At 42.3% G+C, this 25,916-nt stretch overlaps 4 protein-coding genes across 15 annotated transcripts in view; 1 reads left to right on the forward strand and 3 right to left on the reverse strand.

The window, feature by feature from the left end:
• Positions 1-49: 49 nt before the first annotated feature.
• Positions 50-14,257, reverse strand: LOC108027401 (glucose dehydrogenase [FAD, quinone]). 3 transcript variants are annotated; one of them, XM_044091012.2, is made up of 4 exons: positions 13,934-14,257; positions 5,452-5,628; positions 5,261-5,381; positions 50-2,354 (listed from the first exon to the last, which is right to left on the reverse strand). In XM_044091012.2, the coding sequence occupies exons 2-4, from the start codon at positions 5,617-5,619 to the stop codon at positions 766-768; spliced, it is 1,878 nt and encodes a 625-aa protein (XP_043946947.1). In that variant the 5' UTR covers positions 5,620-5,628; positions 13,934-14,257; the 3' UTR covers positions 50-765. The 3 variants fall into 3 exon arrangements, with proteins under 3 accessions (XP_043946947.1, XP_050744304.1, XP_043946948.1); XM_044091013.2 differs by having other exon boundaries at positions 771-2,354; XM_050888347.1 differs by lacking the exons at positions 5,261-5,381; positions 5,452-5,628; positions 13,934-14,257 and adding an exon at positions 11,628-11,694.
• Positions 14,258-14,598: 341 nt separating this feature from the next.
• Positions 14,599-19,667, forward strand: LOC108027370 (synaptotagmin-4). The gene is made up of 5 exons (XM_050888864.1): positions 14,599-14,775; positions 15,356-15,455; positions 16,222-17,408; positions 17,852-17,926; positions 17,990-19,667. The coding sequence occupies exons 2-5, from the start codon at positions 15,413-15,415 to the stop codon at positions 18,107-18,109; spliced, it is 1,425 nt and encodes a 474-aa protein (XP_050744821.1). The 5' UTR covers positions 14,599-14,775; positions 15,356-15,412; the 3' UTR covers positions 18,110-19,667.
• Positions 19,668-20,027: 360 nt separating this feature from the next.
• On the reverse strand, positions 20,028-23,069 carry LOC108027403 (SPARC). The gene is made up of 3 exons (XM_017098841.3): positions 22,959-23,069; positions 20,980-21,152; positions 20,028-20,913 (listed from the first exon to the last, which is right to left on the reverse strand). The coding sequence occupies exons 2-3, from the start codon at positions 21,133-21,135 to the stop codon at positions 20,161-20,163; spliced, it is 909 nt and encodes a 302-aa protein (XP_016954330.1). The 5' UTR covers positions 21,136-21,152; positions 22,959-23,069; the 3' UTR covers positions 20,028-20,160.
• A 1,097-nt stretch (positions 23,070-24,166) lies between these two features.
• LOC108027377 (zinc finger protein rotund) overlaps positions 24,167-25,916 on the reverse strand; it is a 42,316-nt gene continuing 40,566 nt past the window's right edge. For all 10 annotated transcript variants that reach the window (XM_044093025.2, XM_044093021.2, XM_044093024.2 and 7 more), the window contains one exon: positions 24,167-25,903. In XM_044093025.2, the coding sequence (XP_043948960.1) occupies positions 25,587-25,903 (317 nt within the window). In that variant the 3' untranslated portion in view covers positions 24,167-25,586. The remainder of the gene's footprint in view (positions 25,904-25,916) is intronic.

Genomic DNA, 25,916 nt, shown 5'->3' on the forward strand with positions numbered 1-25,916 from the left:
TATAGTGATTATCGCTGATCGTGCGCTAAGTGTTGACAGATTCGCGAGATTGTTTGGTAGTTAAACTAAATTGTTGCACTTTAATCGAACAATAAATACATGCAATAAACGCGTATACAGAAATATAGGACATCATTCATCCATGCAATTGCAAAATGAACGATAAACGAAATTTACATTGTCAATGGGTCACAAGAATTATATAGATTAAATGTAGTTGATAAAGATACCGACGAGCGACACGCAAAATTTGCATGCTCAATGGGTCCACATCAATTACGTACGTAGTTTAAGTGTAGTTTTAATTGGTCAACTAAACGTTCAATATAAAGCGAACATTAAACGAAATCTATATGGTCGAACTTCTCTAACTTAAACTGTGCCTATTTAAAGTAAATTGAAAAATAATGTATTTATTAAATCTAAATTTGGGTTTAATAAAAAAATAAAAAAATACCAAGCCAAAATCATAAACTTTCAAGAATTATTGAGTTGTAATTGTAGTAAAATGTGCAGCCAAAGAAGTTCGACTGCGTATTCAGTGGGTCACAGTAGTTAGTTTAAGAGTAGCCTGTTATCTTATAGGGAACATATTGGAGATTGCGCAACGGGGTGTGCCTAGAGTGAGAAGCCTTCGGTTGGGATTGGATCGGATTAAATTAGATTAGACCAAGGTGGTACATGGAAAGGTTTAGTTTTGAATCTGGGGCCTTAATAATAATTTCGCTTAATTTTTACTTGCAGTAATTTTCGCTCTGATTCTGATTAAATTACTCTATGCAACGTCCACGTCGCATCCACGCGTCAGACCTTGGCGCCCCAGGCCCTCTTCAGGAGGTAGGCGCCCTTCTCGGCGATCATCACGGCGGGTGCATGTGTGTTCCCTGCGGTGACCTTGGGCATTATGCTGGTGTCCATCACGCGGAGTCCTCGGATGCCATGGACCCGCAACTCGTGGTTGACCACTGCCATGGGATCGTGGCTGGGACCCATTTTGCAGGAGCCCGCCTGGTGATTCTCCGGACCCGTGTTCTGCCTCACTGCGCACTCCCAGTAGGCATCGCTTCCGAAGGTGGGCGCCTCGCATCCCTTGACCACCGTCGTGTCCAGTCGCATGCCGTACTGCTTCAGCGGCGTAGTTTTCGACAGACGGATGGCGAACTTGATGCCCTCCACCAGGGTCTTCACATCGCGCTCGTCGGTCAGGTAATTGGCCACAATACGCGGCGGATCCAAAGGGTCGGCGGACTTTAGGCCAATGTACCCGCGCGAGCGGGGATTCAGAACAGCTGGGAAGATCTGTATGGAGCGGGAGTTGTTCGAAAGTAACTCGCCCACCTGTCCTGTGCGAGCACAACTGGCGAGGTAGCCGCCGAAGTACAGCTGGAGATCGGGTAGATCCGGCCTATCGGCCCAGCGAGTGGCCAGCTTACCGGTCACATCCGAAATGCCTGTTCCGGACATAAGACCATCGCGGAACAGCAAGTACTCCATGGCCGTGGCCCAATTTAGTGGAGCCGTATCCGCATCGTCGATGAAGAAGTTCGTAAAGTAGGCCACGTGGTTGTGCAGGTTCTTGCCCACACCTGGAAGATGGTGCACGGTTCTCACGTTCACCTGCTGCAGTTCGTCCTTGGGACCCACACCACTCAGAAGCAGGATCTGCGGGGAGTTAACAGCTCCAGCACTCAGAATCACCTCTTTCTTTACCAGGATTTTACGCATGCTGCCGAACTGGTCGCTAACTTCCACTCCCAATACATTCTTGGTGTGCGGATGGATGAGGATCTTGGTGGCCGTGGTGTTCAGCAGGATGTGCAGGTTGTTGCGCATGCGTGCTGGTCGCAGGAAGGCCCTAGCCGAGCTGTATCTGATGCCATTACGGGCCGTCATCTGGGCAATCATGAATCCGGTGGAGTTCTGACCATTGAGATCCTGCACAGAGAAGCCCATCTCCTCGCCGGCCTTGAGAATGGCGTAGGACAAAGGTGGATTGTAGGGGAACTTGCCCACGGGCAGCAGACCGCCCTTGGCGTGATACTCCGTGCCCACGTCATCCAGTTCCAGGTTGTCCTCCGACTTTTTGAAGAACGGAAGCACGTCGTTGTAGGCCCAGCCCGGATTTCCTTGGGCTGCCCAGTCGTCGTAGTCCTCGCGGTTGCCACGGATGTACATCATGCCGTTCATCACTGATGTTCCTCCAAGGACTTTGCCGCGCGGCCAGTAGCAGCGCTGCTCCATCGAGGACAGACAAGCCATCCGCTCCGGCTCCGTGTTGTAGCGGTAGTCGATGTCACTGCCAATGAAGTTAAGGAACATCGAGGGAATCTGGGCTCCCACAGGCTCATCGCCACCTGGAAAAGTGTGAAGATATCGTAAGTAAAAAGTGTATTTCAAATATTATATTTTTGGTGATATATAATTTGGTTGCCTGCTGATTTTATTACGCGATTGCCAATATGTGTTAGATTTTGATCCGAGAATTGGTTGTTGATTTGACTCCTTTTGAACACAACTTGATAACAAATTATTTAATCAACGTTTGAATAATTAGACCACGAGTTAATGCATAATTTGACTATTAACGAGCTTCAAGTGATCAGTAGAATGAAATAATGAATATTGCTGTGCCGTGCTAACTACCTATATATTTGTATAGCATGAGTATAGAATGTGTCCCTCTGTTTAAGAAATATTTATTGCATAAAAGTTATACTCGATGAACTTCTTTATGTTCATATTTCTTAAGCAAGTAATAAACATTTTATGGCCATCATTAAAGTTTGTATTTATGGCGATAACTAAGATTCGATTTTCAGAACATAAAATGCTTTCTGCACATATTGCGTTAAGAATATTGTTTATTTAACTTCAAGAACTACTTGAACCTTTCGAAATTGTTTTATAATATTTAATAATTAATTCCCATTAGTAGGAAGTCGCGAAATTTGTTCGGTTTAAATGCTAAATTCCTACCGAATAAGGTAATAGATATTCACCTATCCACCAGCACCGAGATACTTCGAATAACTGGTCGTGAGTCTTGATTAATAGACCCTAACTGCCCATTAAGAAGCAGTTCAAACAAACTCCGATTCAACCTTCAGCTCTTGGGGGGCAGCCCCATTTGGGTTCGGGACACTCGAGGCACGCTTTCGCTTAACCCAGGCAATCCATTATAATTAGTATATTGGCCCAATCAGCGTTCTAGAATTTCCGTTGCGCTGAGCCCACGACTCTAGTTAATTAAATCGATTCAAGTGGAATCTTTGATTGCTAACCATAGCGTGGGAGCCGAAAAAATGTGACCGCACAGCTCCGAAGTAATAATTTAACTTGGAGTTTCAACAAAAGAAAATTAAACAAAATAGCCAAAATTAAGAAAGAAAAGCAAATACCGGTGATACTCTGATTCATTGAGTACGGGCGTTATATATGTTCCCCAAATTGTTAATAACTTGTTCTGCGGCCGGTCTTAACATACGTCTGTGTCGCGCAAACAAAAACAAATGCGTTCCTTGGTGTTTACGCGACGGGATAAGAGAGAACAATTAACACCGGGAATACGCATTCTAATTAGCTTAGAATAAAAGCTTGGCAAATAAACAAGTTGCAGTCTGGACCGAGTTGAACAACTTTTCATAAATATTAACCACATAACTCTGCCAAAAATATTCGAGTTTGTTATGAGTGCACGGTTTATCCAAGTGTGGCGATGGTTTGCGGTGACAATAAGTACACATTCAGAATATAGTTTTAGCAACCCGGTTCTAGCTCGAATTTAAAACACGTGCTGGGCGAAAAGAATATCCATTAACCCGCGAGGTCATTCCAGGGGTCAGTGTGCCAGGCACCGGGTTGACTTCTTCAATCAAAGCAACCTTTAGTCTTTTTTTCGGCATGCTTCTGGCATTGACTAAATTTGACGAGTTGCATGTCTAATGTCAAGCAAGAATTAAGCTTCTGCGGCTTAGTCGAAACAAAGGCCACTTTAGCCGGGACTTATCTGCTCACAGTGATATGGCCGGCCGTATAATAAGCCTGGTAATGGCCACGACTAATTGCACTCCGGCCCCAGGCATTGTCTTATAATTAACGCCAACGCATTGACAACTTCGAATGTGTTTCTCTTCTGCGTTTTTCGGCTCGTAATTAGTGTAATTAGTGACAAGGCGTAAAAAGTGTCGCTATAATAACAATTACTTTGCGCAAAAATTGGAAAACTAAGGGAGACACACAATGTAAGCCAAGCAGAGCCGAGAATGCTGATAGGGCAGTTTTAATGGAGCCATTAGAATGCTTTCCCAGGCCCAGGGACTTTTAAAGTGATTTTCCAAGCACTTCGTTTTCTTATTAAGACGTTAGTGGAAGACACGAAAAAGCTATGATCAATGACTTTTTTTCCTAGCTTTGGGACAGATAAGATATACCTTAACGTCTTACTTGTCGATAAAATATTTATTTCGTTGCAAGGTAAAGAATTTTATTAGTTTCTTAAAGTCTCTAATATTTAGAATTATAATTTATGCAGCTCAAACAGCTAAATATTAAAGTAATAAATTTGAAATAAAATTAATGGGTGAACTCAGTTGGTCTAATTGATATTTCGCATTATAATATCTGGTTACTGGGCTATTAACAAACTCGTGCTTCAGAAAGCACAATTCGATAAAATTTAAAATTATGCAGTGCTAAAAAACCTCTTAGCCGAGATTGCCGCATTTTTGCGCCTAATTAAGGCAAAGTGAATGCACTGCATTGAACGCCGACACGGATAATTAGAATTGAATACATTTGCAAGACACCTACATTCGTGAAAGAGATTCACGTGTGTTGCCTGATTCGTTATTCATTCATAAAAAAGCGGTGAGCAACAACAATTATTGAACGCAAAAAACCAAGTCAAGCGAAACGAAAAGGAAAAACCTTTCAGGCTTTGTAAGCGGGCTAACAGCTCGAAGCGGAGCCAAGTCCTATAAAGAGGAAAGATATTTGCATGGGCCAAGATTGCCTTCGAGCCGAGGTGGCAGCTTGCTTAGTTTACATAATGCTCGTGGCAGTTGCGGTTGCTTCTTTGCCGCCGAGTCTTGCCCAAGTGGCATTAGTGTTGCTGCCATTGTTGCAGTTGTTGCCGCTGTTGAGCTTCAATTACTTCTAAACAAATGCCACATAACGCGCCTCTAATTGCCCGTGAGCAGCGTGAGTTTATGTTGCTGGAAATAGCTTTGTGTATATGAGTTGCTGGGGCAACATCCCTTACCGGCTTCGATCAGCAGCACCTTCCACTGGGGCACCTCGGAGAGTCGGGAGGCAACCACAGAGCCCGCCGAGCCGCCGCCAATGACAATGAAATCGTACTCGTAGTCCGGCTCCGATCGAAACTGCAAAAGTAATGGAAATGGTGTGTTATAAGGGTGGCCATTTTTGTGGCCATGGATATTTATCACTTACCCTAGAGCTTGCCCGGCCGCAGGGATCCTCCAGATCACACTGGGAGCGGATGAAGACCTCCAGCAGGCCCATGAACAGCATGAAGGCACTTCCGCCACAAGTGGAGGCGAGGGTGGGTCCAGTGGGCACGCCCACCAAACAATCGCAGGCTGAGGGGCTGGCGGACATCTTGATGGACTAAAAATGTTAAAAATGTAACCGTCAGAACCCGAGAAAAGTTTATTATGTACTACTAATTATAAGATTATAAGTTTGTGGTGATAACCAAGTTAAATGAACATAGGCGCAGAATACTTTAGGTATTTATTGATAAAGATACCCACTAATTTTATAAATTATAAATTAGGATTGCGACATATGTAGGTTAAAAAACGAAAACGAACTTTCTAAATTACAATGTTGGAATCGAAAGAGTAAAAACCTCGATCCCAAATCTAACAAGCTCGTGTTCTTAGTCTTTCGATTCTCGAAAATGAATCAGACTATAATGTACGCGTCAGAGGAGTCGTAATGCAATTAGCAACTAAATCAGAAAATAATTTTCCAATATATAAAAAATGGCTTTAATTATCTATTTGCTCATTTAATTTTTTAATTTCCAGTTGATTAAACGCAAAGCCAAAGGGCAAAGTCATAAAATTTTTAAAAACCACAACATGAACTCCTGTTTAACCTTGCCCATTGAGACAAAGACTGAAAATTATCAAAGTAATGCTCCAGCCACGGCACTGTAATTAATAAGAGTACCCACCGAGACAATGGGCGGCGTCGTCCGTCTCAATGCACACCGAAAAGCGTCTCGAAAAAGCAAGCCCAAATGAAATTGAAATCAAGAGATACTTTTTATTTCTTGGCCATTTGGCAAACAAACAGCAACTGCCGCCAGCATTGGCAATTACCGAAAGGCCAAACAGCCAGGCGGACAGACAGAAGTCATAGCTCATCATCCGAGCGCGGCTTTTGTTCATTCAGAGGCTGCTTCTGCTGCATAGTTTCACATGACCTTAGCCCCAAGCGGCCAAAAATGTCTGGTTGGCAATCTTTTCTTTCCTATTTGAAATTTCGAAATTGCCGCTTGGTCTGTGCCTAAAACAGAAGCAATGAGGCTGGATGGGATTACGGTAGCCAACGACGGTTGAGTAATGTGCAATATAATTATGTCATTTGTCCGTCTCGTCGGTGGTCGATTAATGACCGCCGGGGTTGAACAGATTGACTCTAGAGCAGCTGGGAGCTCGGCAAAGCGGGGTCCGTTCTAGGCTCCTTTTAGGCGGCTGAGAAATGTTAATTGTTTGCCTCTAACATTGCTCTTCACACTCCTTTTTGGGCGGTTAATTAGCGCCCAAAATAAAACCCAAGCCGAAACCAAACCGATCCCCGAATCAGTGCATTTTTGGAAGATGCTGACAACGCTTTTGACCTCAATTAACTCGAACAGCTTGAAGCAATCAAATTGCAATTTGTATCCATCCAAAAACAGAAAGCCGAAAAACAAAGCAAAAAGGTAATTGAAACAGAAACAGAAACCGAAGTCGAAGCGTAAACCGAGAGTGAAACAAGAGAATCACCTAAGCGGAGATCGAGAAGATCATGCAATTGCTACAGTTCGTCTGTTTTTGGGTTCGGGTGCCACAACGGGGCTCGCATCTGACATTTGGAACACGATTTTTCATTCATTTCAATTGCATTTCGGTGTCTTTCGCTTTTAAAGTTGAAGGATGCCTCGAAAGTGAATCGGAGCTAGGGCAAAGCAACGAAACAACAAATGAAAACTAGTCACAACAAAGTCGGAGAACATACGCAACTCACGCGAGCGTGGAAAATCGAAAAGAGAGGCAGTTGACCTCGCAGCCAGTTTTCCAGCAGGCTCGTAAAAGCCAGGTAACAACAGTTGCAGCATGCGAACTTCAAACGCCGGGAAAAACGCGTGCAAAAGTCGTGCAGCACTCAGAAAATTAAAAGTTGTTCGGGCAAGTTTGCGTTGCAAGCGGATTTTGCTTCACTTCTGAGTGGCACTCGTGGTAGTTTTTGGGAAAATCATAGGGATGCAAAATCGGGAGAGCTAAAATTTAGATTCAGATTGCGTCGTTACAAGGAAAAATCATTACCCATAGGCAAGATGTTAAATAAACTTAAAAGTAAATGTTGCAAATCAGGCAATTTATGTCACACAAAAACTATTTGTTTTCCTCAAAATTAATAATATTGCTTACTACTTTGGTAAAAGCAAGAAAAATGCCAGCAACCTTAGGGTTACTTTACTAACAAATAAGTACTGTGACACAATTTTACGCAGTCATTGGATTGTTATTTAATGGTGAGAATATGTTGACAGTTACATAATCAGCCAACGACATTTTTCTTGTTATCATCTGATTGTTCACACTTCCTGCGTAAGCTATCTGACGAGATTATCAATGGAGTTGTCATAATTACAGCTTGTTTTTACTTACACCTTTATCGGATGCAAAGCTGGTGCATAATATCTTGGGCACTGAAGCGGACCGCGCGTCGATTAAAACCGACTCGCGTTGCAGTTGTCTTCTTGTGGTTTGTTTGGCACTCGTACGATAACTTCATTGATATAGCTTGGCATTGTCTTCATTGCTACGTTTGAAGGTTTCTTTGAGCTGTCAGTCAGCCAGTCAGCCAGTCAGTCAGTTAGTCAATCAGGCAGTCAGTCAGTGTGAACAATACCGCCGATAGGGGCTTGGTTTTGGGCCTTGTTATACAGTTATCTCGGTGCTGCTTCTGCCATATGTTTGGGCTTAGCTTGGTTTTCGGGTGCCTATTAATGTGGGAACCGCGCATTTATTAGAATAATAATCATGAAGTAATGCAATTTATGCGTGCCACTACAAAGGCGCCAGATAAGCCATGTGATTTTGGCTGAGTTGTGTAAGGGGCACCTGTGGATGGGGTGGGATTTAATCTCTCTTTGTCAGAAGATTCCAGTATGGGCTTTTAAAAATACTGCCAAGTTATAGTTCCGTTTTAAACAATATACAAATATTTGTAAAATATTATAATTTTAACTTTTTAAGTCCCCAAAAAAGGTGATACTAATTGTCCAAGAAGACAATTTTCATCTTCAGAAATTAAATAAATTAGATCAAACGCAAGAACTGTCCCAAAGCTTTTTGAAAATGCCATTAGTCGCATTAACCACTTCATCAAATTATTGCTTGAAAACCAATAAACTATTCAAATATTTTTTAAAAACTCCACATCGATTTCAGCCGGCAATTTCCCACTTCCCCGGCCGGTAGATAAAGCGCATAATAAGCGTCTAAAAACTATAACAAATTTAATGCTCAACACATTGCGGCAAATTGGAGTGATTAATTTGGCCAATGGACCTCCGACTTTGAGCGGGAACGGGTTTGCTTTGATTTCGCGGTTTTACTACTTTGCTCGAAATCAATAACTAACGGTAAACGTGCTGAAGAAGGGGCGTACGAAAACATAGAGACACAGACAAAGTAAAAACGAACCATAAAGTTGTTCACGTTCGGGCGTCAAATTGACAGGCGGCCCCTAGCTGGCAAGGTGTATGAATAATCTAGAGAAAAGCCCGGTAAACGCAAAAAGGCGACAGCCAGTTGAAATACATTTGAGAAAAAGTTAATAAATAAAGCTGGTCATTTGGGGGATCGGGGGATCTGGCCAAGAGCGAGGCCATAAATTAACGCCGGCATCGCGGTCTGCAGAGGATAACGAGCCGGCAAACCAAACAGAGCCCCCGGGATCCCCCGCATCGGTATTACGCAGCCGTCTCCGGCTGTTTTGGGCATTAGAAATTGGCCAAGAAACCAGCGAGTGTGGCAAACTAAAGCAACTGGAACTGGAGCTCGGGCTAAAGCTGGAGACTGCAACCTGCAACCTGCGACTGCAATGGCAACTAGCAACTAGCAACCAGCAACTGGCGGCAATTGCATTCGCAGCCAAACTGGAGGAAACTGCCGCGCAACGTATGGCCAACTTGGCCAATGTCTGACTCAAAGTCTGAGTGGCCGTTGTTGTTGCCGGTCTCATGGCTCCTTGGCCACCTCTTGACTTCCTATTTTCACTTTCATTCGTCATGCGCGTGGTGGCAGATACTCGTAGAAATGCACCAACTCGGCGTCAGACTGCGAGCCACTTTGCTCTTTTCTGGCCCTGTGTTTCTGTACCCTTGCCTTAGGTCGTGTCTGTTAGGATTTTTTGATCCGAAAAACGAACAGCATATTGATATTCTACATATAATAAAATAATTATTTTATATCTTTAATTTAGTTTTGGAACTCGATAAATCTATGAAGGCCCCTTCAATATTTAAATATTTTTTTTAAAATGTTAGGTAATAACCAAGGGTTTGAAAAGCACTAGTAGGAGCATAACTATCAAAATTCAACTAAAAATAAATGGAAGATATCACAGATACTTAGATGCTTTTCTAGTTTTCGGGATAAAATATTTATTTAAAAGTGTTTTCTTATAATTAAGAAACCCTTCTAATAAAATTGCTTAGTTAGGGTGCTAAAAACGTCGCTACTTAACCTATGATTGCAATTGCTTTCCACTTCTTTTTGTGACTTCTGCGTTGCACGTTGGATGTCTTCGCCTTTGCCTGTGCCCCAGTCAGTTGTCAACGCGGCATCAACAATGTGCGAATGTTTTGTGTGAGAATTCGCTGGCAGTTGTTGGCACTGCAGTCGATGTTGTTTTTGTTTCTACCGTGTCATGCTTCATCACGTAATTGTTAAATGTTAGTAGGCAATATTTAGTTAATGCACCTCTGCTGACGCCGGTCAGGCTAGCGGACTGACGTGTTTGCTTTGAAAAGATTCCTGGCATCTGTTCGCTAACTAACACTTAAAGATTCTTTTATCGCTAGCAGCGTCCCGGATTTCCCCTGGCAATTCCGCAGTTTGTAGTTTACAGGCTTAAAACAATCGGCTGACTCTCGTCAATATTGATCAAAATCTCTAAGCCATCGGCTTATAACAATAAAATCGAACTCGCGTACATCTGCAATATAGATAATTGCAGTTTTATTTGTTTGCTGCTATTATTACTTCCAGAGAATTTCACAGTATAACTCAATGCGATGGCATTGACCGGCACGACTTACAATGGATTTTTCCCCCAGAAACAGAAACGGAAATACCACACAAAACCTATAAATTTCCCATTTTTCTTCGAGTTTCGGTGGAAAGCTGAACAAAAGCGTTTTACATAATTTATTTAAATTTTGTTTTTTGGCCGCCCGGGCCCGTTGTTGCACGAACTACGTGATTGAATATTTACAACATTTTGTTGCATTTCGCTGGGCAAAAGTTGCGGCAACTGCATGTAATACCCTTGGCGGTGCCAATTACGTGGCACTCGTACTGTTCGTACAGTCCGTACTCGTACAATTAAGCTCCGAGTGAAATTCTGCAATTGCGCGCGCATCATTCCGGCGATTGTCAAAGACCCCAGATGAGAGTCTTGATTGATCGCTGGTTACGTGCTGGATAAGGCAAAAAGCCGCAGTCGCATCTGCGGCATCCACATCTATTCGGCGGCCCGAGGCGGATGCAAAAAAGAGGTAAAAATATAAGGTGGCCAGCTCGGCTCCGAACGGCGTTGTTTCAGGAGCTGCCTGTCAAGTGGGTTGCCATTTCAAGAGTTCGGCTTTGTGGTCCGCAGACAGTAACAACACTTTTAGTTTCATTGCTAAATGAGTGAATTTGTTAACAGGGTTGTGCTGTAATTGATGTTTTCCCCGGATTTCTCACGCTTGTCGGATAGGACTTTGTGAGCCGCCCAGGGCAGCGCGATTGTCGATAATGGGGTGATGCTTGGGCTAAGAAATCCCAATCGAAGAAATATCTCAGCACAGTTATGCTATTATTTGTTAGGCTCAGAGGAATCTGATGAGAATATTACACTCCTTATGCAATCAAATTATAAAAGAAAAGATATTGATATAAATAAGTCAAGTCGCCGTAATATTCCATACAAAAGAATCCTAAAAATTCGAAGTTATTAAAAAATTTACCAAAAATAGTTGGGCTTAAAGCCAAACAACTTCCACTTTTCTCCCAAACAATTCGACAAATTATAAGTACTTCCAAAATAAAAGTACGTACAAATAAAAAGGTCTGAGCCCGTAAAAATGAGTTCGCTTGCGAATTTCTTTATTGGCTCACCGGCTTCGATATTCGGGTCTTTGAAATTAGCCTTTTTTCTTCTGTGATTCATTTTATTCACAAGAGGAAATTAGGGCGGCAATGATACATCAAATTTTTCTTGAGGCCAACAAATAACAATATATGGTTCTGAAAACCAATCCCCAACTTTTTATAAAAGAACAATACAAAATAGCGTTCTAGCGAGCAAAATAAGCAATCCCATCCATTCCATTTTCTCCAGTGCACATTCAATCATTTCTCAATATGCTAATTCCGCTTCCCAGGAAACTTCCCCGAAAAGCATTCAAAATTTGTCCCATTTTGCGACTTATGTTGGCTCACGCTCGTGGCTGCTCTGGCCTGGCAATGTGCCATAACGAATTGTAAACAAATAAAGCCCAGCCAAAGCCGTTTAAATGGCAAAAGGCAGAGACTTCAGGAACGGGGGGCACATGCTGCAGATACATTGAATGGTCGAATGCCAAAATGCCCAAAAGGGGAGCAGACAATCGAGGGCGCACACACAACAGGCAGCCAAAGTCAATCGATGTCTCTGAAGAGGAGCAACAAAAGCCAAACAAGCAACAGGCTTGGCAAACTCTGGACGGTTTTTCGGATTTTCTCTCACTTTTGGGCCCAGCAAAATGTTGGCAGCAGATAAAGCGGCGACAGCACGCTTCCAAAACATGGAGACATACAAATTTTTATCTGCCGCTGACATTTGAACATGACTTTAAAAAATCTACGGGACTGGTGTGTGCAAACAGTTTTGTGTGTCTTTTTGGAGTCTTTGGAGTTTTTGGCCAGCAACTACAGAAAAGAAAGCTAAGCGTGGGTGTCATTCGGTCAAAGCACCCCGATCCATGTTCACTTAATCCCATTGCCCCCGACGATCCCCGACGATCCCCGACTTGCTCCTAGCCAGCGATACCTTCCCTTCGCCGGCCACTGTTTGCCCTCAATAAAATTTGATGGATCATCGCCGCCTACTTTAATTTGCTCTCGCCAATAAAAAGAAGTACAGAGAAAACAAGCGAAATTTAAAGGCCCTAAAACGAACATCGAATACGATATGCAAATCAAGAAATTATCTTTGCAAGCGAACTCTTTTTAATGGGTTCAGGCAAAAATGTGTGAGCACGCTTTTGTGGAATTACTTGAAATTTGTTGAATTGTTTGGGAGAATGTGGAAGTTGTTTGGCTTTTTAGGTTTAAGCTTTTGGTGAATACTTGTATTACCTTTGAATTTTTGGGAATCACTTTTGGGTGCAATATTTCGACGACCTCGTCATGACTTATAAATTTCAATATGTTTACTTTCATGGTTAGATTGCATAATAAGCGCTTTGTTTTTTACAGAATCCGTTTGACTTTAAAACTTGGGTTCAATGCATTTAATAAGAAATTTTTTGTTGGCTTTGATTTTAGGGTTTTCTACATTTTGGGGAGTTCGGTATTTTGCATGACTAATCCTTGATTATGTTAATTTCTATAAATGGGTTAATGAGTGGAATTCTGTGAATAATATTGGGAATCACTCTGAACGACATTATTCAAATGTATTATTCTTTTGTTATTTATTATATTGCAAATTGTATGGAACAGCATTAACTCTAATTTATTTGAACATGGAGCTTGTTTGCTTGGCGACTTCCTACTCTGTCTGAAAAGCAAACCTAGCACCTAGCGGATATTTCGACTCGATTCGGATTCAGAGACGAAATGTGCTCACCATTAATAAGCTCAAGTGTTATGTCTTTTACAATTCCACCCGTTTCCGTTGAAACGAGGTGGCGGCTAATAAGCGGTGGAATTGAGGGAGAAACCAGGCTAATTTCCTATTACAGTAATGGACGTTTAATGAACTGGCATCGTCTAACACCTTAATGTGGGTACTTTTTCAGACGAATAATACACTGTGTAATTGAGCACAAAATCGAACACATCGGTGGTCAAATGCCAGACAATGGGTGACCGTTTTGATGTGTGTGGAAAAAGAAATACAGCCAGTAACTTATATTATAAACGTGTCTAGAGCAGAAATCGTGAGGCGTACGTTGTTGTGGGCCAGAAAAACAAACGAATCGAATTGGAGCTATTGCAAAAAGTGCAGTACAATTTATCGGCCTGAGCCATCAGAAGACCGAACAAAGTTCCGTTTCTTGGGCTTATGACAATGGCAAATTTCCAGCAGACTTCGGCCCCAAAGCTGGTTAAATCTTTTGAGCTTCCTCAATGCCAGAAACGGACATGGCGAATTTTTGGGTTGTGAAAAACCGAAAAGCCAGAAAATAATAGAAATAAAAGCGATTGCATAAACTTACGGTCGTAGAGTCCGGTGGCTTGGTGTCTGGTTTCCTTTTACGCCTTAAATATTGAATTAATTGTTTACTCCTTATTGAATATGCCTCGAGGAAAATTGCTCAATGGCCCGAAGAAGATAAAAACCTGTGTGCTATTTGGCTTAAACGTTTTCTTTAGCAGCTTTTATTGAACACAAAAAACACAAGCTGCGGCTTTCAATGGTTTTTAGTCACTGCCTTCTAGGGTTTTTTAGTTACCCTCTTGAGCACTGCACTAGGATGGTGTTTCTGGTGGGTCTATTACTTGTTCGAACTGCGCGCAGACGCAGAGCGTTACCGACTCAGCTTCTGGCCATCGGGCGCGAGTCTTTTTAAACTGGCCGAAAGCTCCAACTTGACGAAAGACAGCTTTAAGCTGGCCAGAAAGCTGGCGCTCTCGGAAACTTGGCCTAAAGTGAAGCTTTCAGGTGTTGGAAGCGAGTGCGCTAAGTAGTTGGTAAAAATTTTAACGAAAACCTATTCAGTGCTCCTAAAAATTATCGTAATTTTATATATAAAATGAAATCTTCGACTACCTCTACTTATTTTCCAGTGTTGTGAAACCTTTTGAGTCACCCTTCTTTCGGCTAAGACGTCACAGGTTCCTTCAACCCCCGTTCCCAGTTAGCCAGCCCACACAAAAAGCTGTTAACTTCCTCGTGCGCCTGCGCAGGTTTAACGATTTCCAAGTCAGGCGAAGAAGCCACTGGCAAAATAAAGTCAAACGGTTGCGGAACTGCGTTGTTGAATTCTGTGCCACACTTCGTGGGCATTGCAAAGATTTTAATTGCTGGAAATTACCTGTGAAGTCTAGATACAGAAAAGTAAGATAGTGTTATATTTAAACAAGCAAGACAGAAGCTCTATGTTGTGAGAAAGACAAACTTAAGAACTCAGAGAAGCTGTTGCAAAGTAATTGCCTGGAAGCTGTGATGTTGCAAAGAACAATAGATACAAAATTGCAAAGTGGTGGTAAAAGTGTTCATTATGATAGAGTAACTAGAGGCAATATAGTAAATAAAATCCTGTTTAAGTCTTGTTTTCCCATTGAACTTGTCCGTGGAAGTGGAAAACCAGCGAACTTCGTGTGCGTGTGTGCTGGGCTTTGATGATTCATGCGACCCCATGGCTCATGTGTGCTCGGGACTCTCCCGCTCTCCCCAAGAACCTGAGCCAGTGTGTGCCTCTTCAGTAATGCAAATAACAACAAAAGCAAGCCGTCAGCATAACCTGGCCAGAACAGGGGCAGCAGCTGCCCACGAAGGAAAGCCTCTAGCATACATTTGTGCGCAAAATCGATGTACGAAATTTTTCACGTGCCACAGAAGTTGCAAACATCCGAAGACAGTTACCAAAAGTTTTCCTCCTCACTTACATATCGTGACTAATTGTTATTCCACACAGCTACGAGGAACACCGAGAGGGAACGTGCTGAGAGTGGCGAAGCCAAATCCATTAAAAATGGCTGAAGAGTATATTCCAGATGTCAGCGTCATGGACACAAGTAAGTAACATATTGCAGGCCAAATGCGACCTTTGTGGCTGATCTGTCCAATTTGCTCATTAGCAAGTGGTTCAAAGTGTTGCGGGGAACTTTTTCCCAAACTTTTCTGGTGGCAATGAATAATTAATTCGGGTCTTTGTGCCTGGGCAAGTGGTACGCCACTCGTGTGCGTCGGATTTGATGAGGGCTTCGTTGCCATTTTTATGAGCACGAAAATGTTATGTAGGCCTCATAATGTGGGGTGTAAGTTTTGGCTTATTAAGGGATTAGTGAATGTCAAGGCTCTTGTGGGTTGCATTTCATGACAAAAGAAGTTTACAAACAACTCACAGCTGTTTTAGGAGAGTCCCTCCTTCTTCTTTCGTCATTTCGGTGACTAATTTCTGATTGAAGGTTGAGGTTAGTCTTTCGTTTTAGGTTTTTAACCCTTCTAAATTTTAATTTTAACCTTAAGATTTTTAATAACTACCACATTTAAAAATTATTTTCTATACCATTCCAAGATTTTAAGAAAATGTTTAGAGAAAATCTTGTTGAGAAAGTTGACTTTAACCATTTGGTATTTCTTTTCTTCATTTGAGCTACATGTGAGCTACATACATATTAATTTAATTTTAAAAAAGGTAAACATTATAGTTAAACTAGGGATTTTTGTGTTTTTTTTTGTCTATTTTGTTTCTGCGAACGAAGGGTTAATTGCAGGATACCAACCTTAAAAAGCAGTAGGATTTTCTTTGTAATATTTTGGTATCTATCTACTTTCCAGTTGTGCCCGCCATCCTGGGACTCACCGCGGCTGCTGTCCTCTCATCGGTGGCCTGCATCTGCGCCCGGCAGATGCGCCTCCGGAACAAGAAGCAGAGCCAGCACGACGCCTCGTTCCCCTTCCAGCCGACCCGGCGACCGACCGCCGTTCGATCGCCCAGCGGCCAGCCGCCGCACTATCTGAAGAAGTCGCCCTCGCCGACGGGCGGCAAGCAGATGGGTCTTCTGTCGCCGATGCAGGATCAGTCAACCTCCCCGATCGCCCAGCCGAATGTGAAGTACAGCGAGGAGGACGAAGGACCGCCCCAGCACGCGGAGCAGCAGAACGGAAACCAACTGACCGTGGTCGATGGCAACGGGATGAAGCACTCGCTGCACAACAGCCTCCACCACTCGCCGGTGGAGACGATCGCCAATGGAAGTGTGACCATCACCCTGGACGACCAGGCGCTGACCAACGGAAAGGAGCTGTCCGTGACCGACCAGTACGGAAAGCTGGGCACCATCTACTTCAAGCTGCGCTACTTGGCCGAGAGGAACGCCCTGATGGTCTCCATCATCCGTTGTCGCGGACTGCCCTGCAAGGGGGGATCGGGCGGCACTGGGGACATCCCCACCGGCATGAATGGGCGCACCCAGGCGGCCACCGACCCGTATGTCAAGCTGCAGCTGCTGCCCGACAAGCAGCACAAGGTCAAGACCCGCGTGGTGCGCAACACACGGAACCCAGTTTACGACGAGGACTTCACCTTCTACGGCCTGAACATGAACGACCTGCAGAACATGTCGCTGCACTTTGTGATCCTCAGCTTCGATCGGTATTCGCGCGACGATGTTATCGGCGAGGTGGTATGCCCACTGACCTCCATCGAGATCGGGGACATTTCCAAGGAGGCCCTGTCTATCAGCAAGGAGATCCAGCCACGCAGCCTGAAGATTCGAGCCCAGGGCCGCGGCGAACTGCTGATCTCGCTCTGCTGGCAACCGGCTGCCGGACGCCTCACTGTGGTGCTCCTCAAGGCTCGAAACTTGCCCCGCATGGATGTCACCGGTCTGGCCGATCCGTATGTCAAGATCTATCTCCTCTACAATGGCCAACGCATCGCCAAGAAGAAGACGCACGTGAAGAAGCGCACTCTGAGCCCTGTCTTTAACGAGAGCTTCGCGTTCGATATTCCTGCCGCCGAGGTGAGTAATACATTGATAGGGCATTTTATACTAGTTTTAATGGTTTTAAGCTTTTCTAAAAAAAGGGCTATATCATACAAATACATGTCTCCAAACAAACTTGGGTTATCGTTGATGGAATTGATATTTTTTTTTATTATAAAACTTTTTTTCTTTTTAATAGCATCCAGTGGTTAAGACTTAAACTAGCAAGATTTAAAATTAATTGCAGGTGAACCTAAATATAGCTTTAGAAAAGAGGGCTTAAACTAAAAGACGGGCTTTCGTTTAAATGTTGACTAGGCAATACTACAAATTAGGTTTTTTTCTTATGAAAATTATAATATCTTAAGAGGTTACTACAAACATAGTTAAAAATTATTTCACGTTTGTTAAAATGTAAACTTTCAAAATCAGCTATTTTTAAAAACGAATATAACAAATAAACCTTTTTTCAATTGCAGGGCACTGGCGCCAGTCTTGAGGGTGTGTCTTTGGAGTTGATGCTGCTCGACTGGGATCGCGTGACCAAGAATGAGGTAAGTCGTATTGGGTGACCTAATGCTAATAGCTCGATAATTACACGCTTGACATTCCCGCAGGTCATCGGTCGGTTGGAGCTGGGCGGACCGAACTCGGGCAGCACCGCTTTGAACCACTGGAACGAGGTGTGCAACTCGCCCCGCCGCCAGATCGCCGAGTGGCACAAGCTGAATGAGTAGGGCCGGGAATGTTACCACCTGGGCGCAGGCGCCCCTTTATAAGGAGGAGGAGGGAGAAGCAGGAACCCGGCAACTGAAACGGGAGTCACGCGGTTCATCAGCATGAGCTCGTTGCCATTTTGAGTTTTTGTCTCGTTTAGCTATAATTTTCTATTTTTTAACCACTTTTCTACAGTTTGATTATATTAAATCTAATTTCTTGAAGAGCACTTGCGGTCTTAACGTTTAGTTGCTGTCGAATTTAGAGCACCATCTAAGCGGGATAAATGGCGCCTTACGCCACAAGCAAGAAAAATATTTACCAAAACTAACTAAATTAAATGTATTAGAAAATGTTTAGAACCTTGAAAATGCATGTAAGTGTAAGATAATTCGGAAACATCTTAGTATAAAGATGTTTGGATATATAAAAATGTAACGAAGAACAAAAATATACTTACATATTTTTAGTCGACATCATTTTTGTTGCTGTATAATAGTTTACTTCTACGCTTTATGTAACTTACATTCATGTATGATTTTCATATCAAACAATGAAGTCCCTTTTAATGCGCCCACCATAAGAAAAACTCAAGTTGATTTCCGCATAGAGATACATTATTAACCATGCATATGTATAAAATATTTACGATGATATCTAACTCTTAAGCAAATGTCTGTGTACACTTTGATTTGTATTGTTTGGATGATTTGTGTTTAAATGTAAAGAATTAAAATATACCATGGATTCAATGGATACCAAACACCAAAGCTACATACTCCGAAAGCCCTTGAAGTGTGTCCAGATGGAAGCAAATATATTGCTTACTGCTTAACACTTTATACGTACTCTTAAAATAAAAGTAACTAAAACTACAAATAAAACTAAACCAAATTGAATCTAGAGAGAACACGCAGCAGAATGCTTAGCACCAAGAAGCTACAAAACCACACACAAATCGATTGAAAAAGTCAGAAAACATTGATTCGGAGAAGAAACCAAACACAATACAATAATGTAAGCAGCATAGATTAGTAGGAATCAATTACCAATAAATACTTTAGAGTATAACCACTCACGATAGCTCAAACAGATCGCAATAAGCACTCCAGGTGTATCTAGCGGCACTACCTATAAACGGAATGGATAAAGGAGCCCAAGAAAGCATAGCTTACCGACGACACCGAGTCATTATCCACTTACTGATACTGAGTGTACTGAATACCATTATGAACTATAGCAGATCTATATAGACATCAGCCCGCTTCAACGTATATTTTGTAAAATGAGTGTTAGAGCATTAAATTTCATTGAATAACTACTTACATGCAACCATAAGGATATATACGAGCATACATAGCGATTCGGGAGAACGGCAAATACAACTTCAATTCGTGTCCAATCAAAACTTCAATTCGTCTAATGGAAAAACAATAATTACCAATACATATGCGATGAGTTTTCGCAAAGGAACCCAAATTATATGAGATGTGTATAATTCTACATTATATGTAACAGTAACTGTAAGCTACATCAAATGGTTAATTTCAGTAATAAAACGTATTATATAAAACAACATTCCCAATTTATTGTTTAATCTATGTCTGTGCATCTCCAGCTCTAAGTTTTCGTTGCTTCCGACCAAAAATGCCAGGAGTCTGCCTATTTAGCGTCTACTTTAGCTGTGAAGAATAATTGAATGCAAATTTATTTAGTTCAAACATTCCGAAGACATTACAATGTGTTACCTAAGAGTTTAGGGGCTTAAGAAAGGGAATTTAATGGATCCATTAAGAAATAGTTTTAAGAATGTGTTATAGCAGTAATTCAAAACTTTTGATTTTACGTTCCTTTGTCTGGCTAATTAGAGAACCCTTCACAATATTTGTGCAGCTCTACTAAAATATAAATGCCCAAAGAAAAAGTCTCTCCCAGTCGCAGATTTTTTAAAGATTTTATCCTTTATTTCATTTAACACTGAGCATATAAGATAAAAACTTTCTAAAGTAGGCATTTTCGCAAGCACGAAGAAACTGCTTAATGCATTATAGAAGAGTATAGGGGTGTCAGTTTAGCCCAAAAGATGTGGCTGGGCCCTCTGGACGTCGTCGCAGCGCTCTTTGAGATCCTCAGGATCCAGCTCCAGGCAGGCACCCCACTCTACCAGGGTGATGCGATGGTCCTTGTTGGAGTCGCATGATTCGAGGAATGGGGCGATGCAGTGCTCCAGGCTGACCAGCGGGGCACGGATGGGGAACAGCTCGTGTCGGGAGACGGAGCGGTCGGTGTCGCCGTCGAGATCGCACCACTTCCAAACCGCAGCGTTCGCCCAGCGGCGGGAGTTGTTGGTCTCCGCCTCCAGCTCCATCTGCATGTAGTGCTCGGTCAGCTCATCGCGCTCGGCCAGATCCCGCATCACGTTGAACAGCCAGTCGCGCATGCGCCTGGGGAAGTCCTTGAGATCCTCACCCTCGCAAGACCTCGGCTCGTGGCAGGCTCCATAGTAATCGATGTGCATGTGGGCGTTGTCCTTTTTGGTGCAACCGGGCTCGTCACTGTCGCACCAGCAGCGCTGCTGGTAGACGGAGCAATCCGATGGCCAGGTCTCGTTGGTGTTGGTGCACACTAGGCGGCGGGTGTCCAACTCCTCGGGACACTCCGGAATGCACACGCACTGGGGCTTCTCGTCGTGCATCTGGCAGATGCGGCCGGCTCCGCAGTGGATCCTCTCGCAGAGATCCTCCTCCACAACAGGATTGAGCAAATTGTGCTGAACCTCGGCAAGCTTGTGGGCAATCTCGTTCTCCCTCGTCACATCTGAGATCTGAAAATCGGATTTAGTTATTTATGTAAATGTATAACTACCACACGTTGATAAAGGGCAACCCACCTGGTTCTTCTCCTCAAGCAGGCGCAGGAACTCTTCCTCGTTCTCGTCGATATCGGACAGGTCGAGATCATCCAACAGCTCGTTAACTTCCGAGGAGGCCTGGACCTGGATCAAAGCCAGCAGCCCTAAGCCGAGCAGCAGCCAAAGAGAGCGCATCTTGCTGGCGATCTCGACTGCAAAGATTATAGATTAATGTTAAAAAAGTATACTTAAAATATAAAATCTGTTTTTACGTTCATATACAGTTTCCAAAATGTATCTCACATTTCGCACTTACAAGATTTAATTATTTGATATCAACATAATTCTATGGCAATTAGCAAATTTTCCCACTTACAAATTAAATCAACATATTTTGGCCTACCAACGAAAATATAAATAAAATAGGTCATTAAAAATTTTTCGCGGTAAACCCCAATTTAATTTGAGATAAGCTGTGGCCTTGGACAATCTGCCTTTTCATGGAAAGCGATCTAATAAGTTTTTCTGAGAGCACCGGAAAAGTTTCTCTACCCACAGGAAACTTAGTGGTGGGAAGTCATGTAACTCACCCTTATAAAGTGCTTTTTACATTGAGATGGAGGATATGAGCTCGGCGGCGTCTTTAACTCATTGAAAACAATTGAAGAAGCCGCAAAATCTTGCCCGCCTCTTGCACCGGGTTCAAAAGGTCATCGCAAATAAATCGCCCAGATACACATGCGGAAATTCTCCTTTTATGAGGAAGTTAATTTATGGATCTGTGCCAAACAGATCGAAAACAATGCTATTTCTTTGTTGTCATGGAGTGGATGGAAGATGCTTATAGATCTTTAGTTTTCGAAACAGCACGAAGTAGAAACTGAAAAGGGGCCAGGTAATCGATGATATCTCAGAATTGTAAATATTGGCTTTTCGTTTCCTTTGAGGGCTGCAAATAGATTTCTCGCTAATGCAACCGCAAAGAACGTATTTTGTATACGCAAGTTGTAGGCATGTTGAACACATGTTGGTTCAAAGCTTTTCAAAAATCGTTTAAGAAATCATCGCCAAAGCAAAAATACATAAGTGTGGCAGTTTTATTTATGTACGCATGTGAGAATCCCTGATTAAAGCTGACCTTAGTGCTATATATACAGTACAGAGCCAATTCAAACCCAATTTCCATAGAGCCCCGTTAATCAGTTCAAGATGTCGCCCTAGTTCTATGGCTCGACTAAGTAAATGTACAAGTCTTGCCCAACGACACATTCTGCTTATCGCAGGCTTGGCCTCACCGCCTCTTATCAGGATCCGACGCTTCCGTTTTGGGGACCAAGATGTGCTTAATCGCCGCTTTTGTGTTGCAAAATATCATGTAAAATGCGCAGCAACGTATCTGGCAATTGAGAAATGTGTATATACGATCTCGGGGCTGGGGCTTCCAGGAATATCCGAGTTGGATGCTGCTGCAGTGCATTCCAGATGTATATATGCTGCTCTACATATATGTGCTCTGATGAGTGGGCCGCCTGTGGTTGCAGTTTAATTATACCGACAGAACTAGAAACAATGACGTGATGCAGCGGCCAAGATGCAATGTTTATGTTGGAGGGGCAATGCATCGTGAATGAAATGAGGCCTGTCGTAAAAACAATTTAGTTGAATTTGCGGAACTGCAATTCGCTAACGATCACGACGTCGACGATGATGATGATGATGATGATGGCACTTTAGTTGGCACCGTTGACCTTGCAAATCAATTAACTAACTTTTTTGTCTCTGGTAAAATGGTTAAAAGTGAGTGAGTTCTGGCAATCAGCCACAAGTTTCAACGAAAATTGAGTCCAATTGATGACTATTTGCCAATATCGAAGAACATTGAACTTGAAGAAATCGAACACAAGCTGAACTTGCAGAAATTCGAGAAACAACCAAAGTATCTGTATCTGACGCACACTTATTTTCAATCCGATTTGCACACTCAATCTCAATTCCTGGCTTCACCGGTCAATACTCACTGTAGGATTGAAAGAACACTGTTTTTTAATTGGTCTGAGTGTGTAGACGGCTGGCAAGTGACTGTTTGCCTGTGGAAAAGCTTCCGAATGATTACGATCACTAATCTGGGGCATTACCCATGTTTAGGGTCGCATCCGACATGTTGGCTCCCAACAGGTTCGCTTGGAAGAAACACTTTGATTACGGATCGCTTAACAGCTCCCAACATGTTCGTTGGAACATGTACGGTAAGATTACGTATAAGACATCCATAAAATATATTTGCAGTTGCATTGCTTTTGGGACACCTAATACAAAGTGTTGTCAGTAGCATTACCTTTTAAATGCCAATAAAAAGCAGCCTTAATTTGTTATGTTAATAACACAACAGGCAAGAAAGCTAGTTTTGGAAAAAGCACAACCCTTGTAGCTAAAACAATACAATGAAATTAAAATCATTAGTACATAAAATAAAGAAAACGAACACTCGAAAGATTTAAATATAAATATAACGATAGCCACTGACATCTAAAGTCGTTCGACGTTTGATTAAAACATTTAAATAATTAAGTAATAATATAATTATAGCACAGAAGATATGGTCAAATAATATTTTCGGCTGTATGATCTAGTCGACCTATTAAAAATAATTTAACTTATGTAAAAAGACGATTGGTTTGGTATAAAACATAACACTAAGAAAATTGAACTTTTGAGGCCGTTGGACCTCAATGCACAAGTCTAATATTCTAGTTGTGTTTTTTATTTAAAATACGCGTCAACTGGCGACTCATTTGTTAAAATTCGATGCTGCATTTAAGTTATATTCAAAAAAGATCCATTTAGTAGATGGTACTTTACGTTTTCACGAAAGTTGACATAAAAACTATTTATGTTGAAAATGTGTTTTTAAGGAGAACAAAACGTAAGCAAAACAGGCTTTAGATGAATTGTGAAACACTATTCAGTAATAATGAATAAGAAGATCTTAGTTACCTTATAAACCATTTTGAAGCCTAAAACGCTATACAATTTTCAAAGTTTTATATAAAGCAAGGGTAATTACCATTTAATCTGTACAAGTATGTTTCCGCCGTTCGTTGCATTTACTATTGTGTTATCGCTGGCGATTGGCACTTGACTCAAGGGAGCTAAAGAAAATTATAAGCAGAGCTCTACCAGAGCGGTTATGCAGGCCATCCAAAACAACACATTCCAGACACTGGCGAAGGAGAACATTTAATTCACTTTATTACGGGTTGAGTTTGTGGTTAATCGGAAATCAATTTACATCAACTGAGGAACACACATCTACTATTGACAATTATATAAGTATGTATGCATATTCAGCTGGATATCCGCGGGTATCCACGCCGTTCAGCGATCGAAGCCCCGTCGGGAACTATCTTTGTATTCGCACATCTAAGCCATTGAAATCGTACGGTAACCTGCTGTAATCGTTAGACGGTAAAACAATAATCATTTAGCTCAGCTATCTGAATACCCCAAATATTTCTATTTAATGCCTGTGTGTGGTTCAGAGTTCATTTTGCTATTCACTTAAGTGTAGGTATTTTGTTTTGTGTTCCATTTCGGTTTTGTCTTTACATTGAGATTGCATTCTGGAGTTAAACACTAGCTATGGGTTAGTTTAAATTTACTTTAGATTAAGATTAAAATTAGAATTACGTTATTTAATAATACATTACATTTGATGTTGTCATACTCGTAATTACGTTTAGGTTTAGTTTCTGCCATTAGTACGAAATTTTATAGGACACATTCAGTTTGCTTAGTAACTGCGGTAAAAACGCTCTTTAAAATGTTTGATTTTTATTTAATTCCTCCTCTGGTTCGATAATTTTGATCACTTCAGTCTTTCCAAAAAGTAATACAACATCTCTGTTCGGTTTTGTTTTCCATATTCTGTTTTCGCAACTGCCAACATATACTTAGAAAAGATTCTTTCAAAATAGTTTTTACCTATCGCATAGTTTCATCTATAGTCGTAAACACATTTGATTTCTTGAATTCATGTTGCCCTTAGTGCTTTTTTTCTTGAGAATGTTCTCTCAGAAATGTCTGTATTAAATACGATACACCTAAACAAATATATGTGTACTTTTGCATTTAGATGTAAATTACGTTTGCCGGTTAGTTCCTTTAGGTTGATATTTATCTATGTACATATTTCGGCTTAGTAAGCAGCTTCTGACTTCTGCCATTGATGTAAACTGCGAGATCCGTTTGTGCATCGAAAATAAATTCATTATCAATTATATTTACAGGCGGCAATAGACGAGGTCCTAGAAAACCAATTACTCGATAGGGAAACTTTTGCTGGACAGAATTTGTGTACTCGTAAACGCAGGATTTATATTGGTTACTAGCCAGTTAGTCGCGATTCTGGTGTGTAAACATAGGTATGGACGGTGTTGGTCAAATTAGAGTACGTATCGTTGGCCATTTACAGTTCGCCTATCGCGTGCGCGGGAACACCCTTAACCTAACCGAAATAAGATCTACCAAAATTACAAAATGTCCGTTACGCACTACGACTAACTACAAATTAATACTGTACAGGAATGCACGCCTCGTCTCCGCTGGACAAACAATGGGTGAACACCAACTTAGAAGTAGGCCCCTAGCTATCCCTTCTCCTTCCCAGGCCCCACGCTCACGCCCAGCAGGTGCTCCCCCGCCATCAGACCCGCCGGCTGGTGGGCGTAGTTCCGGATCTGGTGGAGCGAGATCAGCTGGTTGGGGAACGCGTTGGCGTTGTTCTGGTTCACGTTCTTGTTCGGGAAGCTGATGGCATCGTAGAGATAGGGGCGCTGGGCCATCGGGTGGTGGCTCAGCGAGTTCAAGTGCGGCGGCATGGAGTTGATCGGCGTGAAGGCCGAGTTGCTGGTGGTTTTCGTTATGGACGCGGCGTCGTAGGGGCCCACGGCACTGGGGGTCGAAACTGTGTCAGAAAT

This window comes from Drosophila biarmipes, chromosome 3R, assembly GCF_025231255.1.
Source record: "Drosophila biarmipes strain raj3 chromosome 3R, RU_DBia_V1.1, whole genome shotgun sequence".
Taxonomy (NCBI): Eukaryota; Metazoa; Arthropoda; class Insecta; order Diptera; family Drosophilidae; genus Drosophila; species Drosophila biarmipes.

Excerpts from the sequence above, each read along its gene's own strand:
- LOC108027401 (XM_044091013.2), bottom strand. The coding sequence starts at position 5,619 with ATGTCCGCCAGCCCCTCAGCCTGCGATTGTTTGGTGGGCGTGCCCACT. Across the intron at positions 5,382-5,451 it reads GCGGCCGGGCAAGCTCTAGG|TTTCGATCGGAGCCGGACTA; the intron begins GTAAGTGATAAA and ends TTACTTTTGCAG. Across the intron at positions 2,355-5,260 it reads GGTGCTGCTGATCGAAGCCG|GTGGCGATGAGCCTGTGGGA; the intron begins GTAAGGGATGTT and ends ACACTTTTCCAG.
- LOC108027370 (XM_050888864.1), top strand. The coding sequence starts at position 15,413 with ATGGCTGAAGAGTATATTCCAGATGTCAGCGTCATGGACACAA. Across the intron at positions 15,456-16,221 it reads TGTCAGCGTCATGGACACAA|TTGTGCCCGCCATCCTGGGA; the intron begins GTAAGTAACATA and ends TCTACTTTCCAG. Across the intron at positions 17,927-17,989 it reads ATCGCGTGACCAAGAATGAG|GTCATCGGTCGGTTGGAGCT; the intron begins GTAAGTCGTATT and ends ACATTCCCGCAG.
- LOC108027403 (XM_017098841.3), bottom strand. The coding sequence starts at position 21,135 with ATGCGCTCTCTTTGGCTGCTGCTCGGCTTAGGGCTGCTGGCTTTGATC. Across the intron at positions 20,914-20,979 it reads TGCTTGAGGAGAAGAACCAG|ATCTCAGATGTGACGAGGGA; the intron begins GTGGGTTGCCCT and ends TCCGATTTTCAG.